Below are 18,780 nucleotides of genomic sequence, written 5' to 3'. Positions count from 1 at the left end.
CACTGCTGAGCCTATGCTTACATTACTTGAGTCCCTGTGAAGGGGACAGAGAAGAAGGGAGGGCATCCAGCAGCAACCCTGGGCCTTGGTCGTAGGTCCGCAGAGGATAGCCCAGTTATGCTCACTGGGACCTAGTTCTCTCCAGGCAGCAGACCTCTTAGCTGGTGGTATTAGGCTCAGGTGGCAGCCTTTCCTAGCTTGACCCTGACTGTGGAGTCCTGGGCTTTAACTTCCTTGCAGCCAGAAGGAGCTCCCTATCTGTCTGGGCCAGGGAAGTGTCTTCTGTTCTTCCACGTACTTCTGGCTCCCTTGGGACACAGGCTAGCACTCTGACAGTGCCAGGAAGGGGCACAGCAGGGAAAGGGAAGAAGCAATGCTCAGGGAGCCGGGAACTCTAGGCTGTCATCCTGGCTGACACCTATGGGAGGGCAGCCTTCACTCTCTGGGCCTTGGTTCCCACCTCAAAGGGACATACGATCACTGAAGATCCTCCCAGCTCTACCTGGGGCCTAATAACTCTGGGCAGGAGTGCTGAAGTCACACAGACCTGGATTTAAGCCTCAGCTATATGTCCTCAGGTGGGTAAGTAGTTTCATATCTGCAAAATGGAGACCACTGTCCCCATCTCTACCCATGTTTGCTGTAAGGTCCAAAGAAAAGTTCTTAGAATAAGGTCTGGCTCTCACATGGGAGTAACTGCTTCATGTCCTCAGGGCCCAAGAATGAGTATTATTTTGTCCCTGACCTTCCCAGGAAGAAATGAGACCACTGGGAAAGAACTGCTTTCAGCTCTCTTAGCACAGGAACTGGGCCTCAAACTGCAGGGTGTGCCACACAGCCCTCGGCTCAGCAGTTACTGTCCTCTGCCCTGTGGCTCCTGCTTTGCTTTTCCCTTCAAGGAGGACTTCTGCATGAAGCATTTTAGGGGACAGTGCTACCTCCCTCCCTTCTACTCTGAACCCTGGCATCACTTGCCACACTGTCTTAATCCAGTTGCCTTCCACTCAGACCCTCATAGCATCACTTGTCTCCTGCCCCACTTTCCACTGAGCCTGCCCCCCTTGCTTGCTGCCCTTAGTGGGACAGGCCCCACGGGGACTATTCAGATGACATGATTTTGGGGTGCATGTTCAGGCCCTGCAAGTCCCTGACACTTGGCACACTGCCCCAGTGTCATTAGAGTTCTAACCTCCAACCCCAGCTCACACAGCCTCCTTTTGTCCCTCCCATTGAAACAGGCACTGTGTTCATAGGCCAGTCCCTCTTCTGGCATGGCCATGCTGGATCAGCAACCTCCAGGGCTCCCACTCTTGGCCACCAGCCCATGGCACATGGGCCTGCACTTGAGTACCACACGTGTTACAGATGGGGTGCACATGTTGGACTCTTGTGCCTGCCGTGACCCTGGGGAGTGGGGAGTCTGGCAGGAACAAGCCCCCCTCATGAAATTATCGGCTCATTCTTTCAGCACCATGCAGGCATGACTGGCTCCTCCATGCATGCCATCACTGGGCACAGCTGCCAGCTTTTCAGGCATAGGGGAAGCAGTGGATTAGTGGTCGTGCCTCCTCAGCAGAATGGCAGTTGCACTCAGTATGTGAGTGACCAGCAAAGGCGGTGCTTGCACCCCTAAGCTAGTCTCTAGAAGGTTCTAAAGGGTATCCACACATGCAAGTGTAAGGCTTGTCAAGAGGTCTCTTCTTCACCTCCCTCCTCAGCCTGCCTCTCCTGTCCAGCTAACTCTCCACCATTAGGTGGGTCCAGGGGCCTGGGCCTTGCCCATCCCCCAGCTCTGCATGCCTGGGAGAGAAGAGAAAGGTGGCAGAGAAAGGGGAGGATGGGGGCAGAAATGGGCAGAGAAGGAAGGGGCAGGGAAGGAAAGGAAAATGTGTGATAGAGAAAGGGAGGAAAGGGAACTGGAAGCAGGAAGAGCAGATGGCAGGGTGCCTGGAGTGGAGTGAGGACCCCATGGTCTCTGTCAGGGGCAGGTAGCAGGCTGGCCACTATGCTACTCCATGCCTTCACGTGGTCCCCTGGATCTGGGGGATTCTTTCAGCGACCCACATCAGGGCCTCCCCCAACATGCTCTACTGGCTTCTGCGCCAACCACTGCATTTCATCTGTGGGAGTGGAGGGAGGCCAGCCCTGGGCTAAGCAGAGGGATTGCCTCTGCTCAGAACACCACATTTCCATGCACACAGCCCCTTGGCATCTTCCCTTTTTTGTTTTACTGATTTCAAAGCAGCGGTCACACCATCAGCACCTGATGAGTTTGGGGTCCTAGTGACCTCCTCTATTTTAGTCCCTGTCATTTGTTCTGCAGAAATTGCATAAGGTCCACAACAAGCAATGTCCAAACCATGAGCTAAACTCTAGCAAGGACTTAGAGGACTATGCCCCAAAGTGCTGGAACTTGGAGATGATGGTGTGCAACTCCACGATTTGGGAAGGGTATGAGGGAAAGGATTTTGAGTACCTTAATAATTCCTTCTGTATCAGCCACTGTACATCTCATTTAATTCACAAAAACGGCCTTGCTAGTAAGAAGTATTATTTACCCAATTTTGTACCTGAAAAGGTCCAGAGAGGGTAGGACATTCACTCAGAATCACACAGCCTGTAAGTCATGCAGCCACTGATAATTGATCAACACTACCTCCCCTGGGAAGTGACAGGGTGGCTGTAGTGGTCACTGAGGTTGCTCCAACCTTCCCATGTGAGGAAGCCATCTCCTCCTGGGGACAGGCTAGAAGGTTTGGAGCAGGAGGGCACAAGTCTAGCACACCCTCCCTGCCTTCCTCTTGTGCCTCTAGCTTCAGTCATGGTGTTCTGTGCCTGCCCGCTGCCCACCGGCTGTGCCCCTGTGAGCACAGGCCTCTCCACTCTGCCTCTGAATTGCCACGTTGGCGGTAGAAGCGGGAAGCATATTGTGTGCAGAAACAAAACGGAGTGGTTTTTCCTTTTTCTGAAGGTGGTAATGGTGCAATTAGTGGCTAAGCCATTACCCCCACCTCCCTGGCGGTGCCTCCCTCCTTCTTCCTCCACCTCCCTCCTTTTCCTTTCCTGGGAAAAGTAGCTGAATTGAAGAGCTCTCCTCTCAACTTTCCCCAACTACTGACTCTCAGGAAGAGGGACAGAGGGGTCCCCTGATGTCTCCAGGGTCTCCTGGCCTCGGGTGAGTCAGGCACTTGTTAGGGTTGGGGAATATTCAAAGGTACCAATGTATCCCCACCAACACAAGCTAGGTGAGCAATGCAGCAATTTCATGTCCAGAGAGGATGAGCTGGAAACCCAGAACATTTGTGTCCCCTTTCTCTGCCCCTTGCTCACTGGGGCAAATGCTGGCATGAGGCCTCTGCCCAGCCAGCTGTGAAATGAGTGGAGACATTCTTTTTTTTGTCAATGGAGGGATGAGTGTGCAAGACAAAGCTGCAGTGTGGGAATGGTCATGATCCTACCTTAAACCTTCCTTTTCATTTTCTAGAAACCAGGAGAACACTTCATGCTGTCTTCTTTCCAGAGATCTTCATGGCCTTAGGCTGCTCTATCTTCACAGAATTCTTCTGCAGGGTGTCCCTCAATCCCTACTTTTCTGGAAAATGAACTGGAGGTCAAGGTCACAGAGTTAATAAATGCCAAAGCTGAAACTTGAACTCAGATCACTAGTTTTAAACTCCAGTTCCTCTCCTTAATCTCCCAGGGTGACATTTGTGGCTGTCGGTGTGGCTGATGCACTGAAGAAGTGAGGCTGTCAGGGAAGATTAGCAGGGAGCTGGGGAGGAAGAGTTCAGGGCAGGGCACACTCGTGCCTCTGGCCCAGCCCTGGGTGTTGCCAAGCCATATTCTCCTCATCCCAGCTGCCTTCCAATTCTACCTTGACATGAAGTACCAGCAGAAACAGGGACATGAACTCCAGGAGACCAGACCTACACTGCCCCTCTAGGGACATGGGTATGGAGAGATTGTGGAAGAGGCCTCAGGAAGGGCCTGGCTGCACAATGAGAGGTGACAGGTAGGGGTGAACAGGTTGCCAAAGTTGTCCCCTCAGAGTCCTGGACCTGCTCTGCCCTTCTCCCCAAGTTGGGATAACTGTGTTATACAAGGTAGCTGAAGAGCAGAGAGAGCAGGAACAAAATAAGGACAGAGGCAGAGCAACCCAAGCAACTCCCAGAGGGATCAGAGAAACTGTTGTAGAGATGAGAAAGAGAGGAATTAGCCATCGTTCCCCTGTAAACCTTAGACCTAGCTGTTGCCAGGACAACAGGGCAACACCTGTCTCTCCAGAGGAGATGAAGTTGCCAGGGTAACTATATCCTGTCTTTCCTGAGGACCATCCCAGAATGTGGCACCCACTAGCTGTTGCTATAGCAACTGCCTCTTTGCCCCACTTAATCCCATCCCATCTACTAGAAAGACCTCATAGTTGGAGGTGGGGGAGGCAGGAAGAGAGACCACTTGTGGACTAAGTTTGTTCCCTGCCTCCTTCTCCATCCCCCTCAGTCAATCACCCCGGGGGCACAGGGTCCACCTGCTCCTGGGCCCACACAGTCCTGCAGTATTGTGAATGGTAGGGCCAGGACGAGAGCAGGTTTTGCAGTGGAAGGCAGGCAGGTGTTGGGGAGGCAGTTACCGGGGCAACGGGAACAGGGCGTTTCGGAGGTGGTTGCCATGGGGACCTGGATGCTGACGAAGGCTCGCGAGGCTGTGAGCAGCTACAGTGCCCTGCTCAGAAGCCCCAGGCTCGTCAGTCAAGTCGGTTCTCCATTTGCACTTGGGAGCACGGGCAGGCGAGTGGCCCCTAGTTCCGGGAGCAGAGCAGCAACATCCCAGTTCCCCAGCCTCGAGCCTCGCCTGCCCACCCAGTGCCAGGATGGCCACCATTACCTGCACCCGATTCACAGAAGAGTACCAGCTCTTTGAGGAACTGGGAAAGTGAGTTGTGCCTCAGGGAATCCTGGAGGGTGCGGGGGCAGAGGGCATGTGCCTATGTGGCCACAGCTCTCGTGCATGCAGAGGGAGGCACACTGCATGGTTTGGGGGCACTTTGCACACAGGGTGTCCAGAGTTAGCTGTGGACACATTTGTAGGTGCAGATGTTCCCAACCAGCCTGGTGTGTGTGTGTGTGCGTGTGTGTGTGTGTGTAAGGGTGATGGGTTGATGCAATATGCCAGTGTGCATGCACCTATGCACACATGTACACATGACCTGGAATACACAGATTCTTAGAAATCCAGGGTTACAAAGGGATTTTCCCACTTGACTGGGTCCAAGCTGGGATCCTTTCTGTAGTTTTACCTCCAGTGACAGTGTACACCACCCACCTTCTGGGGATCCTGACTTTAGACACCTTGCAGAGTAGCTAGCTTTTCATTGGCACATCCCTTCCCCCACTACCTAGTACCTACCAAAGAGAGGGCATCAGTATGGAAGGGGTTAACATGAAAGCAATTGGTGTTGGGAGTGGGGAGGGACAATCAGCAAGCTGGGGATACCACTCTGGCAGCGGCTGGGTACAGAAGCTGTGGTTCTTTGGCAAAGTTGCCCATTGTGCAGTGCCTCTGATACTGATAGAAGGGTGGGAGGTAGAGAAGGGTTCCCTTGGGGGAGCTCAGCAGACTTCGGATATCAGGGAAGGTTCCCAGATGTCTCCTGCTGGGCTTGTAGAGGGTTCTGGGATGGGTCAGGAGAGAGCAGTGCAGCAGAGAGCCCTACGTAGCAGTAGGAACATGGGGCGAGGGTTCCTGTAAGCAGATGTGTGCCAGCATGAGGTCTGGAGTTGTGTGTACCAGTGTACATTTTGAGGAGAGAGTTCATGTGTGATTGTATGTGAACTTTCATGGACAGCTGATTGTATTGTATAAGAACAGACCCTGGGGAACACAGTGTGCTGAAAAGGTATGCAAACATTCATGCAAGTATACCATAAAGAAGTGTTTGTGTGTGTGCATGTATGTAAAGCTTGAAAATGCCAGCCTGTCCTGCAAGGGTATGTGAGTGCAAGAGATGCTGTTAGCTAGGTGGCATGGCAGTGTGGGTATGGACATGCATCACTCTGTGTGCATATATGTATCAGGTCAGAGCTGTGTACACATCAGTGGGCTCATGTGTGGGATCTGAGGTGTGTAAGGACACACAAGTGAGATGTGGATGCAATGTTCCTATGCAGTCTGAGTGTGCACATCTCTTGAATATGTACAGGAAGGGGTATGTGTGTACGTGTTGGGGCTTGGGCTCATGGGCTCGTGTGGGTATGTGGGTGTTGAAGGCATGTGTGAGCTCATGCTTGTGTCTGCATATGTGTGGGAGGTGGACCTATGGCTGTATATAAGCCCATCCCATGCACACACACACATACACACACACATCCATCCATCCATCCTATCCAGACCCATACCTACATACACACCAGCTCCCTTGTCCAGACATAAGCACCCTTGTGCAAATGTGTATTTACACTTATGTACAGATATCCTACTATTCTGAATATCTTGTGCTGGAGATGGGGGTGCAGGAATACAATGATTGTGTCTGCTCCAGAGGACTAAGGCTTTCATTTAAATGAGCTGGAACCCCTTTCCAGAGGGTGTTCAGTCTTCACCTGGAATCTAGAAACTCCCTGAATACCCAGGAGTTGCCTATGAGGGATCCAACTAAGGCTGGGTTCTGGCAGGACTGCGTCACAGAGCACAGTGAAATGGAGTTGAGCTGTGACTCCAGGGATCAGAGGGACAACAAAGTGTTCTTTTGCCTTGAGAGGAGATGGGGATCATTGGGACTGGGCTCGATGGGCTGACTTGGCCTCTTCAGCCCCTCTAACTGTCTGGGTGCTAGGAGACACCAGGGTAGGGGCAGAATTTTAGAGGTGAGGAGAAATTGCATGCCATGGCAGGGAAACAGAGGATGGTAGGCATGGCCAGGCCTTGCCTAATCAATTTCAGACATCGTTCCAGAACTATCAGTGCTCTTAACCTTTTTTAGGTCACTTATTCCTCTAGGAATCTGATGAAAGTCTAAATTGACTTCCCTAGAAAAATGCACAAACCTTCAAAATGTTGTGTGCTTTGTCAGACCTGCGGGACCTCAGGAGGCTGTGCACGAGCCTGCGGCAAAAGATGCTTATGTTGAGAAGGGGCTGTGGTGGCCCAGCTCCTTGACTCAGGTGTGTGTGACACAGGCCGGGGCATCCTATGAAAGAGGAGGCCAGTGGCTTCTGCTGTACATCTGAGCCTTAGTCTGAACATCTAGCAGGGCAGGGAGGGGCAGCCCCAAACTGTCCTTAGTTCTGTGATATTGGGTAGGTTTCCACCTCTTCCCAACCTGCAATCTGAAGATTTTCTGAAGATTTAAAAGACTTTAAGGATTAAATGTAAGCTGGGCGTGATGGTGCATGCCTGTAGTCCCAGCACTCAGGAGGCAGAGGCAGGTGGATCTCTGAGTTCAAGCCGGTCTGGTCCTGAAATGAGGCCACTTACAGTACTAGTGCATAGCTAAACAGCCCAACCAAAAGAAAATATTTCCAGTTTTATTTATATTGTTTTGGAGGTTATGGTGGGTGTGATGGCCCAAGCCTTTAATCCCACCACTCGGGGGGCAAAGGCAGGCAGATCTCTGTGAGTTCAAGGCCAGCTTGGAATACACAGTGAGTTCTAGGACTGCTGGGGCTACAGCCCTATTTCCAAAAAAAAAGACCAAAAAAAAAAAAAAAAAGAAGACAAAGGATTAAATGTGATGATTGTGAACACACAGCCTCAACCTTGGCATACAGTGGGCCTCTAGCAAGACATTGCTGTTGGGGTGACTGTTAATCTCAAGGGTTGGGCAGGCCTGAAGAAGGGGGCTGGTCTTCTAGATATTTACTTTTTTATTTAGAGTGTTAGGGCTGGCCTGGCAGTGAGGCCCTGGTTCCTCTTCTTTTGGAGAATCAATGAAGACAACTGTCTTCAGAGTTCACCCTTCACTTGACGATCCTCTGCCTCCCAGCTAGGACACTGCACCACCACCTAGAAGCTGGGCCTCCATCCAGAACTCCCTCTACATAATCAGCGGGAAACTGGGCTGGCCCTGAAAAGAGACATAAGGGCCTTTGGTTGACCTTTTGGACTGCCACACTATAGAGGAGGGCTAGCACCTCTCTGTGACTTCCTGGCATCCTGCCCAGTGAAGCTTGGCTTGTCATCAAGGGCCTTTGAGGAGCCTGGAGGGTAAACAGAGATGCTTCTTCTGCCTGGAGGGCAGCCAGATAGAGCTGGGGCTGGAGGAAGCACCCCCTCCCCACCGAACCGAAGTTTCTGGAGCTTCTAGATGCTACCACATTGAAGATCCAACCCCCCTATCCCCCACTCCACCCCTGTTAAAGCACATGAATTCAGAAAAGCCAAGAACTTGATTCCAGGTCCCCTAGAGGGTTAGGATGGGGCTGTCTCTGGGGATCCAGAGATGAGTTCACTCCCTCCTCCCATGACCCCAACCCTTCTCCTTCCCTGGAGTAGGAGAAAAGGAAGCTTGGAGTTTCAGGGCCCAAGACCTTGCTTGGAGTGGGCTGCAGTGCTCACTCTAGGGCTAGGGTAGGCCAGGGCTGCCAGCAGATTTCCCTCCTGATCACTCAGCCTTCTCTGATGTCCAGAATCAATGGGAAAGGCAGGAAGGCTGGGGGCTGAGGAGAGGGACAGAGAAAGCCCCAGAGGGCTCAGACAGGCCTCAGAGGAGGATGCCTCCTCTAGCTTTTGCTCCCCAAGCTTCCATCTACTCCCACCCACAGAGGTCAGAGAAGCAGAGACTCACTCTGCAGCCTGTACAATTGCTGTGTTGGACAGAAGGAGCCTTTGGAAGGAGATTTTGACTTAGAGAGAGAGGGATGGAGGGAGGAGAGAGCTCAACCCACTCTTTTCTCTCTAGAAACAGGGATCTGAAATTGACTCAGGTGATGCTGGATAGGGGAAGCTGGTGGGAGTGTGGGTGCCCACAAGGTTGATGGGGGAGGAGACTGGCCCTCAGAACCAAAGCCCCTTCATCCACAGCTTTGTGTCTTATACCAGGACTAGGCTGATCTGCAGGTGGTGCCTGTCCTAAAAGCAGCTCCCTTCCATGGGCTCCAGGATGCTGGTGCATAGGACCTCTCTTGGGCCCAAGTTCTGATGCCCTGTACCAAGTGCTTGACCTTTCTGCCCTTCTCTGCAGACAGAAGGAAGATGGGCAGTGTCATATCGGAGAGAGGACACTGAGGCACCAGTGCTCCACCCGGAGTCTGATGCTCCTTTATTCTACTTCTAAGCTCTCCACCAGCAGCACTGGGCCTTTCCGTCCATTAGCTCACCCTGAGGGAGGTAGGCAGGGCTTACTCATCCAGTTTACAGATGAACCCACTGGGACTGGAGAAGGTGGCAGGAAGGCTCAAGGACCTGTGATCGGATCCCTGGGAGGTTGCTGAGCAAGGCCTTGCCTGGTGTTTATCTATGAACAGTTTCCCTTTTGCCCATGAGCCAGTGAAGAGGGACAGTGACCCTGAGGGGAGGGTTAAGAGCTGTCACCCATTTCCGGCCACTATTCCGCCTTGAATTTATTGGACCACCTTGAATGAATCACTTCTTTGTGTGCTTTAACTTTGGCATCTGTACAGTGGGGGTCCTATCTCTGGAGATGCCTGATATGCTCCATTGGGGTGCTGCCCTCTGTTGCCATCCTCAGTGGAAGACTGCAAGGGAAACTGTAGATCCCATGCACCAGGATTGGAAGGACCTTGGAAATTGTCTGTGCATTGCATAGATGGGACAGCCCCTAGAGGGTAGTGATTTGTTCAAGGCCACAGTGAGACCGGTGGAAAGCCAGGGCTGAGAGGCAATAATGTGCAGGAACCAGAGACCAAAACATGGGGAATGGGGGAGGCGCGACCTGGATGGCAAGGAGAGGTGCAAGGACAGGGAAGGGGACAGCCTTCTCTGGCTCCTTCAAGCCACCAGAGCGGCAGGAAGGCACATGTTCCAATGCATGTGGCAGCCCTCCACCCCCACACAGCCACCCCCACACAGGCTGAGACACACTGACACTCTCTGAGCCTCCTCCCTCCCTGATGCCTTCCTTCAAAGCACACAGTGACATTGCTATCAGCAGTCCCTGAAGCCTGGGACTGTGGCCCTTCTTGTGGGGTGAGGGCAGCCCTCTGGGATGCCATGCCCACATCCTGATGGAGGGGGGGAAGAGAGAGAGAGAGAGAGACAGAGAGAAGAGAGAGAGAGAATGCTCCAGCGGAGGAGGGGGACAGAACATGGCTCCACCTCCCAGTACAGGGACAGCAAGAAGGCATTGGCTGGGTTTCTGGACTCTATCTGCTTATCTCTCTTTATTTCTCTGGTCTCTCCCACTTCCTGTCTCTGGGCAGGTCCTCTGCCCCAGCTCACACTGTCTCCAAGCGCACACTGCCTAAGGCCCATCGCCCTCTGATCCTTACACTGTTAGGAAGAACCCACCCAAGGCAGCCAAGAACCACCCACCCTGCTGAAACCCAGCCATGGCACTCTAGATCCTTGCATGCCACGGCTGTCCACAGAGTTAGGTGGTGCTGTAAGGCCTTAGAAATTTACTTAGCCATAGAAGGTTGAGGTCTTTGGAACCTTGGGGTCATAAAGGGGGAACGTATATGTGATCCTTGTGGTCATTTCAAAAGCATTCTGGAGCAGATCCTCTGCCCCCAACCCTGGGTTGAGCTCAACATGTGTCACATGCAGGACTTTCATGGTCTCTGTCCTTGTAGGGTGCATGATCTTAGTATAAAACCAACACTAATCAAATCACTTCTGAACTGATTATTTAAATGCAGCTGGGTAAGGGCTAAGACCACAAATTAGAGCTATGAGCTGCAAAGAGACTTCTGTTAGTGGGGGGTGGAGATATCGGGGAGGGCCCCCTCAAAGGAGGTGGCGATGGAAGCTGGTGGCTGAGTAAGAGTTACCAGAGGGAAGAGGGCAAGAGTATTCCCAAGTGTGGAAATAGCTCAGGCAAAAGCTGTGAGTTGAGTTTTAGTGGTGCACATCACCCCTAGTAGGAATGCAGGGTCTCACTCTTCTCTGGCCTGCAGAGCTCATGTCCCAACTTCCAGATGCTAGGTCCTAGAAGGAATATTAAAACCCTGGACTTGTAGAAGGGGAGACCAGGCAGGGTGGTGGAGGTCTGGAAGCCAAATCAAGCATTGAGGAATGGGGAAATTCAGCAGGTTGAAGAGGCCCCTCCAGGGTTTGGCCTCCTCTCCCAGGTCTACAGGGCTGTCTTGAGGACTGAGAGTATATGTCTGAATATATAGAGCAAGGGGGGAGGGACCTTTCATCTCAACATCAGAAAGAATTTTCTAAGGATCAGAATTGCTTCTGTTACCAAAACAGCCTCTGGGGATGGTTCTAAGGTGGCAGATAGGTAAGCTTATGCCCACATCCCTTGGGCTCTCTGGCATCCTCCTGGCCAAAATCCTTCTCTCACCCAATGACATGCTTGCTAAGAATGAATCTGGAGTCGGTGTGGAGCTGGGACACTCTCAGTTCCATTGAGAATGTCCAGTGCTGTTGCTCTGTGGATAGGGAACAATGGCCTGGGGGGCCAAGAACTGGTACTTTCAACCTTTGCTTGCTCCAAGGCCTGGCTCTCTGCTCTCAGAGCTCCTCTGACACTGGGGGCAAAAGCCTCTGGGGGATGTGCCATTGGCGAGGGGGAGGTCAGCTGAAGCAGGGGGCAAGGAAGCCCCTTGACTTTTCTGTGCTTTGGCCTGCTCTGACTCTGCCCCTAAGCACTGAGAATATTTTTTCTATTTTTCTTTCTTTTTTTCTTTTTGTAACCCATTCAAGAAAACCCATGTGCAGCCAAAACAAGGAATATGTTAGAACTTCTGCTGATCCAATGTTCCCTTCAGCAAACAGAATCTTCTGGTTCTGAGGCCTTCTGTGTCCCCTGCGAGGCTTCTGCCAGGTTGGCATTGGGGATGAGGAGTGCGGGACAGCTCGTCCCTACAGCATCTTCTGGTGCCTGGGAGTGGGTGGTGCACTCCCGAGACAGGAGGAGAGAGGCAAGGCTTCAGTGGCAGGTCCCAGGATGATCTGGCTGCATCATGCTCTGTTGGTCTGTTCACAGAGGTACTACAGAGACAGGAGAGGGCTGGTGAAGCAGAGGGCATCCTGAGCCCTGCCCCGTCTCCTTTCATCAGTTTGCCATCTGGAACTGGCATAGCTCTGTTTTGCTTGTTTGTTATTAAGAAAGGCTACCATTGCCCTAAAAGATCAAAAAGAAAAAGAGAAGGCTGGGACATAACTTTATCAACAGTTGATTTCACAGACGGGTAAGACGAGGCCCCCAAGAGAAAGGGTTTGCTCAAGGTCGTGCAGGCTGAATGATGTGAAAATACCTTGTGCAGGTTCCCTTCTGTTTCCTAATGAACTCGTCTGGCCACACCTTTTTAACGACTTTGAGAATCTTGGAGATGCTTGTATAATTTGTGGCCACTCTCCCCATACATTACTCTCTTTCTCTAGCACACAGAATCTTGCCTGTTTCTCACAGATTTAGTGGTTCCCAAGCCAGGCCCCTCTCGCATCCCACAGTGTAGGGTTTTGAAAAGCGATGGGCTAAGCTGGGAGACCTGTGTTCAAGTTTTTTCGGCTTCAGTTTCTTCACCTATTGACCCCTGTGGTAAGATGCACTGGGCCTGCTAATTCCCGACACGGCCACGTGGGTCCCACACTGTAGTCTAAAAGGTGACACTACCTTAGTGGCCAACCCCAGCTCTTTGTCTTCTTCTAGATGATTTGACTCTACATACTGAGTTCCACATTCTGGGCAGTCAGATCAGCTGGCCTGGCTCTGTATTCCTGACACTGGTCAGTCTGGATTTGAATCCTGTCCTAGACAGTAGGGCCTGTCTGTACTGGGCCAGGAACCTTCTGAGATCGCCCCAGCTTAGCTCAGAGAGGTAGAATGCTCACAGATCTTAACAGAGGAAGGTCTGGGGGAGAGACTGGGTTTGGATTAGGAGATACCTGCCATGTGGCATCCAGACAGGAAAATGAGTAGCTCAAAGGATGAGACTGGGATTCTGAAAGCAGGAGGGGCCCATGTATATAGATTCTGGGGTGATGGTCAGTGGCTTCAAGCCTTTAGGGAGTCACAGACTCCTTTGTGAGGTTGTAAAAGAATGCACAGCCTTTGCCCATAGTGACACACAGACACTTGGTCATTTTAATGATACTTTAAATGGATTCATCAAAGACTAGAGCCTTCCCAGAGCCCCAGCTGATGTCCCTGGTCTGGGGACTGGAGGACAAAATGTCAAGACAGCTGCAGAGAGAACAGGGAATGGCACTTGTGGCCACAAGAGCTCTGTTGTTGAGGAAAGAACAAAACCATGTGGTCAGGATGCCAAATGCCCCTGGGGTGGGGCAGGCAAGGTCGATTAGGCCCAGGATGGGAGGAGGGGAAGCACTGGGTGGGCGAGTTTGGCATAAGCATTTTTCCATGGAGCCCTGGGGCTGGTGACCAGATTGTAGTGGGTTCCCAGAGTGTGGGAGGTGGGAAGAGAGGCGGCGGATGTCGGACATTTGTTCTGGAAGTTTGGCAGCATGAAGGGGGGCGGGGAAGCAAGCAACCATGCTGCTGAGTTGAGAGGAAGGTTCTAGGTTGTTTTATTTTATTGATGAAGGGGTATTTAGGAAAGCAGTCAATGAAAAGAAGATCCTGAGGACTGTAAGGAGCCCAGAAATTGGACCCCAAGGGTGTAGAGTACAGGGCAAGTTCATGAGTAGGTGACTTTCCCCCAGCAGGTCTCCACATAGAAGTGCTCCTGTATGCTGAGACCCTCCCCCCAGAGACTCTGCAAGAAGGCGGAGTGACCTGTCATGGGGTGCCAAGGAGGAAGTAAGGCTAGGATTCTTTATTCCCCCCCCCCTTTCACATGGGGAAACCAAGACCCATCAGGATAAGCCAGCTTGTAGTCCAACTGGTTCAGCTCTGGTTTTCTGATCTCCTGTCTAGTGCTCCTTGGTGCTGCCCCTGGCTGCCATGGCAAACCTTCAAGAGCTTCCAGGGCAGAGTAGGTGATGGGCGCCTGTGGCTGGCAGTCAGCCACGCCCAAGCTACCAGGACACCATCCCTGCCAGGCAGCCAGAAAGCAATTTCCCAGTGTGAGTCTCTCTTTACAGCCCATTAGCATGCTTCCACATTCTCAGCTCCAGCACACTCACTTTGCTCTGTCCTCATGCTGTCTTCCTGGTGCTAGGTGGGGCTTCCCTGTCTGTTCATACTCACTCCTGGTGCACATACCTGGGGGGAGACTGCTCAGCCCTGGGGAACAGCCCCTTCTCCTTCTGGAGCTCAGTAAATAGAGCCCATTTTGTTTCTGACGATGCTAGCTGTTTTCACCCCCCTGAACATAATGATGCCCATACAAGGCATCCTTTCTTGAGCATTTACTAGACTCTAGGGACTCTGCTGAACACATTGCCTACCTCATTATCTCACTGAATCCTTGAAGCAACTGCTCAGGGCAGGGGACCCTGTTGTCCACATTTTATGGGGAAGAGGCAAACAGACCAAGGTGAAGTCACTTGCTAGTAAGGGGCTAAATGATGATTTGAACTTGGGTTGGGCTAGTCTAGAACTGCATTCTCCAAGGTGGTAGGCAGGAGCCGCTGATGGCTACTTAAGAGAAATACAATGAAAATTCTTGTCTGCATCCCACTGCTCACATGTCAAGGGCTCTATAACAATATGTGGCTATGGCAGCCACATTGGACAGCTTAGAGTATTTCCACCATCACAGAAAGTTCCAGCACTCTGGGGTACAATATTGAGGATGGAAAGGCCTTGGTACCACCAAGCCTTGACCTTTCCCCAGTCTCCTGTTGCCAGTGAAGAAACTGATCCCACATGGGACTTAACCTCTGATCAAGCATGGCTGTGGCTGGACCTGAGTCTGTCTGTCTGTCTGTCTGTCTGTCTCTCTCTTTCTCTCTCTCTCTCACACACACATCCCTCCCTATATCTCTTGTTCAGATGGATAAATTCTTAAGGTGACATACCTGCTCTGTGTCACACCTAGAACTTCACAGCGTCACACACCCAGCTAGACCCAGTTGCTAGTAATCTGTGGCCAGATATTTACCCCCTGCACCCAGGAACCATGCTCCACTTTTCCTTCTCCGCACCCCACCCAGGAACACTGCCCTTCCCTTCCTTCAGCAGCCAGAGTACTGCACCACCCTTCCCCTCTGCACCCAGGAACACTGCTCCCACCTTGTCCTTGAACTTAGGGATACTCCCCACCGGCCCCCAGGAACCCTGGAACACTTTCACAGGCACTCCTAGGACCCTACTTGGTTCTCACACCAGCCTCCCCTCTTACGTTCCTTTGGGGCCACTTTGTGCCCCTACCTTCTCCACCTTAGCTTTTTTGCTACTTCTGCTCTGCCTGTCCTGCCATCCTATTCCCAGGACCTAGCCTGCCCACTCACCTGCTGGCCACCAGCTCAGCTCAGGGCTCTGGGAGGAGTGGGCTGCCTCTTCTGTTTGCCAAGGCCGCTGGGCTGTGGCTACTTGCTGACACAGGACAAGAATGTAGAAATGTGCTTTTTTAAAAAAAAGTATTTTTTTATTTAGTATTTTTAAAAATTATTATTTAATTTTATGTGTATGAGTGTATTGCCTGGATGTACGTGAGTGCACCTGTGTGGTACAATGCCTTGGAGGTCAGAAGAGGGCTTCAGATTCTCCTGGAACTGGAGTTAAGGATGGTTTGTAGCCACCATGTGGGTGCTGGGAATTGAACCCAGGTCCTCTGCAAGAGCAGTCAGTGCTCTTAACTGCTGAGCCATCTCTCCGGCCCTGAAACATGCTTTTTAAAACAAGAGATGAAAGGCATGGAAGTGCCAGCTGGCTGCCTCACTCTTAACTTGGCTCCCTGACTCCCTGCCCTATCTGCCTGATCCCCTGCCATGAGAGACAGGCAAGGAGCCTTCCTCCAAAGCTGCAGGGGTTAGAGGAGCTCCCTAGTCCAGACCCTCTCCTGCCCCAGTGAGCCCCTTTCATCCCCTAGTTTGCTGTGGGCTCTGAGGGCCTTGTCCTGAGCCAGGTGCTCTGCACTGGCCACCTCACCCAGACTCCCAGAGTACCCAGGATAGATGCTGCCATTGTCTTCTTAGGACAGAAATGGATCAGATGCTAAGCTTATGGTCCAGCTAGGACCGGGGCTCTGCATCTCTGCCCATGCACAACATGCTCAGGATGTCCTCCAGGGGCTCAGCTCCCATGGGACAGAGCCAAATTCATAGGCTCTATACAGAGCCTGTACGCTGGCCCCCACAGATGCTGATTCCAGGAGAAGTGAAATGTGTAATGGGACAAGAAAGAATAACCTGGATAGGGAGTTAAAACAAAATTATAGATTCCTAGTGCCCCACGCAGGGCAATTTGATGCTGATTTAGCAGGCCTGGGTGGGACCTTGAATTAACTCTCTCTTTCTCTTACTCTCGCTCTCTTCTTCTCTCTGTATGTATGTTTGAGACAGGGTCTCATGTATCCCAGGCTAACCTCAAACTCTTCTGTGTAGCTGAAGACGACTTTGAATTCCTTATCTTTCTGTTTCCACCTCCCAAGTGCACCACCATGCTTGGGTTTATGTGGTTCTGGGGATTGAGCCCAAAGCTTTGTGCATGCTAGGTGAGCAATCCACCTCCTGAGCTACATTCTCCAGTCCCTATGTTTTTGAGACAGAGTCAAACTGTGTAGCCTAGGCTGACCTCAAACTATGGTCCTCTTGCCTCAGCCTCCAGAATGCTGGTATTAGAGTTGTGTTCCACATCTAGCCACTGGGATCTATTTTAAAAGCTTCCCCTAGGCAGCATCGTAGCAGCCATTTTCCCAATCCCTGTTCTAAAGTCTTGTGGAGTTTTGTTTTTTCTGAATGCAGCAATTGAATTCATTCTTTCCATCCTTCCATCCACCTGACACATACTGATTGTGCTCCAGCTATGGACCCTCCATGGTCAGGTGCTGGTGAGAAAGGCCCAGCCAATCCAAGCACCTTGCAGCTTCCTCCTCTCTGGGAGTGCGCAGAGCCTTCCCAGATGAAGCCACTTGAAACACTTTCCCCTGGGGCCTCATGGGAATCAAACTCGGCAGCTGGGCAGGAACTTAATGGCTTTCAGACCCATTCCTCTGCCTAGGTGAGATAGATGCCTCTGAGAGACCAGTTGTCCCCTAGTGTCATCAAATGCCTATTCCTGTCGCCAACACCCCTGACTGAAATTCCCCTCACTGTTGCTTAGATCCTGCTCCTGCAAGTTCTGCTTATGAAGGTGCTAATGGAAGTGCTAGGTGCTAAGTGCTAGGTACTGGAAGTGCTAGGTACTAAGTACTGGTCATAGGAGCTCACTGGCGGGGTGGGAGAGACAAGAAGGTAAATGAGAAGCTTAGCCTAACGGGCCAGGACTGACAGAGTACAAATTACACATTTAGCCTTCTTACCTGAGTGACGGGTACCTGGAACATCTTTTGTTCTCATATTTGGCCCTGGAACACCCAATTCATGACACACAACTCTTAATCCCCCTGGGACTTCCCAGATACTAGAATCTGGTTCTAATGAGGTGACTTACTGTGGGTTTCTAAATGGGCCTATCCACCAGAAAGACCAAGCCCTGATTAGAAGCTTGGAGCCTTCAGTCTCATCCTCCAACCTCCAGAGAGAGGAGAGGGCTAGAGACTAAGTTAGTAACTGATTACATGTGATTAGGTCTCCACAATGACCCTGTACACATAGGATCCAGACAGCTTCTGGGATGGTGATGACATCCAAGTGACAAGAGGGTGGCATACCCTGGCTCCAGAGGGGCCGAGTTCCTGTCCTTGGGTCTCCAGGCCTTGGCCTCTGAACCCCTTCACCCAGCTATTCATCTGTGTTCCTCATCATGCCATTCATTGTATAACAAACTGAAAAATGTGTTTTCCTGAGTTCTGTGAGCCACCATAGATAATTCTTGAATCTGAGAGGGAGGTAAGAATACCTGATTGCTAGCAAAGTTGTATAGAAGTGTGTGTAACCTGTGGACCCACTTTCTATATTTGGTACCTGAAGTGAGGGTTTTGTAGAATGGAAACCTTAACCTGTAGATCTGTCCTAACTCTAGGTGGTATTCATAACTGAATTACAGGACACCAAACTGGTCCCAGTCAGCAAGAGAACTGGTTGACATGAAAGAAGCAGCCCGTATTTGGTGGCCAGTACTGTTTGGGATTGCTGATGGGATGTGACTGGAGTCTTGCTCTTTCTTGCAAGGGAAGAGATCCCAGGCAGGCTTCTCAGACTTGGACCTGTCCATCATCTTAGGTGGGAGGTGGAAGTTTGGAGCTATATTGGGGTGCAACTGTGTTGGGAACTGGGTGTGGCCAGCAGCAGGAAGTGGGAGGCTCACTCGTGGGAGTCAAAAACCTCTAAGTGCAAATATCTGAGGCCTAGTGGCAGCTCTGCTCATAGTTTGCTGCGTAAGCCTGAGTGGTCTACACGGAGCTCTGCACACTGCACTTGGCGTCTTGAGCCCCACTCTACACATGCAGCATCTGAACTGGCATTTTTGCAAGGTGCTGGATGAGTTATACAAATGTTAGTTTCTGGAAAGTCTTCCAAGGATCTCCCTTCTGGTCATTAGTGTGTGAGAAGACAGTAATGGTGGTGATACAGTGTCCCTCAGGAGCCTCCTCTGTGACATGAGAGGTTGACAAGATGGTCTTTATGGGAAGGAGTGCAGAATGG

At 51.5% G+C, this 18,780-nt stretch overlaps 1 protein-coding gene across 1 annotated transcript in view; it reads left to right on the top strand.

Moving 5' to 3' along the window:
• The first annotated feature begins 4,675 nt into the window (after positions 1 to 4,675).
• The window catches only part of Camk2a (calcium/calmodulin dependent protein kinase II alpha), a 63,748-nt gene continuing 49,643 nt past the window's right edge, over positions 4,676 to 18,780 (top strand). Inside the window, exon 1 of the mRNA XM_008849386.3 lies at positions 4,676 to 4,932. Within this exon, the coding sequence (XP_008847608.1) occupies positions 4,871 to 4,932 (62 nt within the window). The 5' untranslated portion in view covers positions 4,676 to 4,870. The remainder of the gene's footprint in view (positions 4,933 to 18,780) is intronic.

The sequence above is a fragment of the Nannospalax galili genome, unplaced genomic scaffold (assembly GCF_000622305.1).
Source record: "Nannospalax galili isolate Female #2095 unplaced genomic scaffold, S.galili_v1.0 scaffold704, whole genome shotgun sequence".
NCBI classification, from domain to species: Eukaryota; Metazoa; Chordata; class Mammalia; order Rodentia; family Spalacidae; genus Nannospalax; species Nannospalax galili.
The sequence above is the reverse complement of the archived record's forward strand: the minus strand, read 5'-3'. Positions and strand labels throughout refer to the sequence as shown.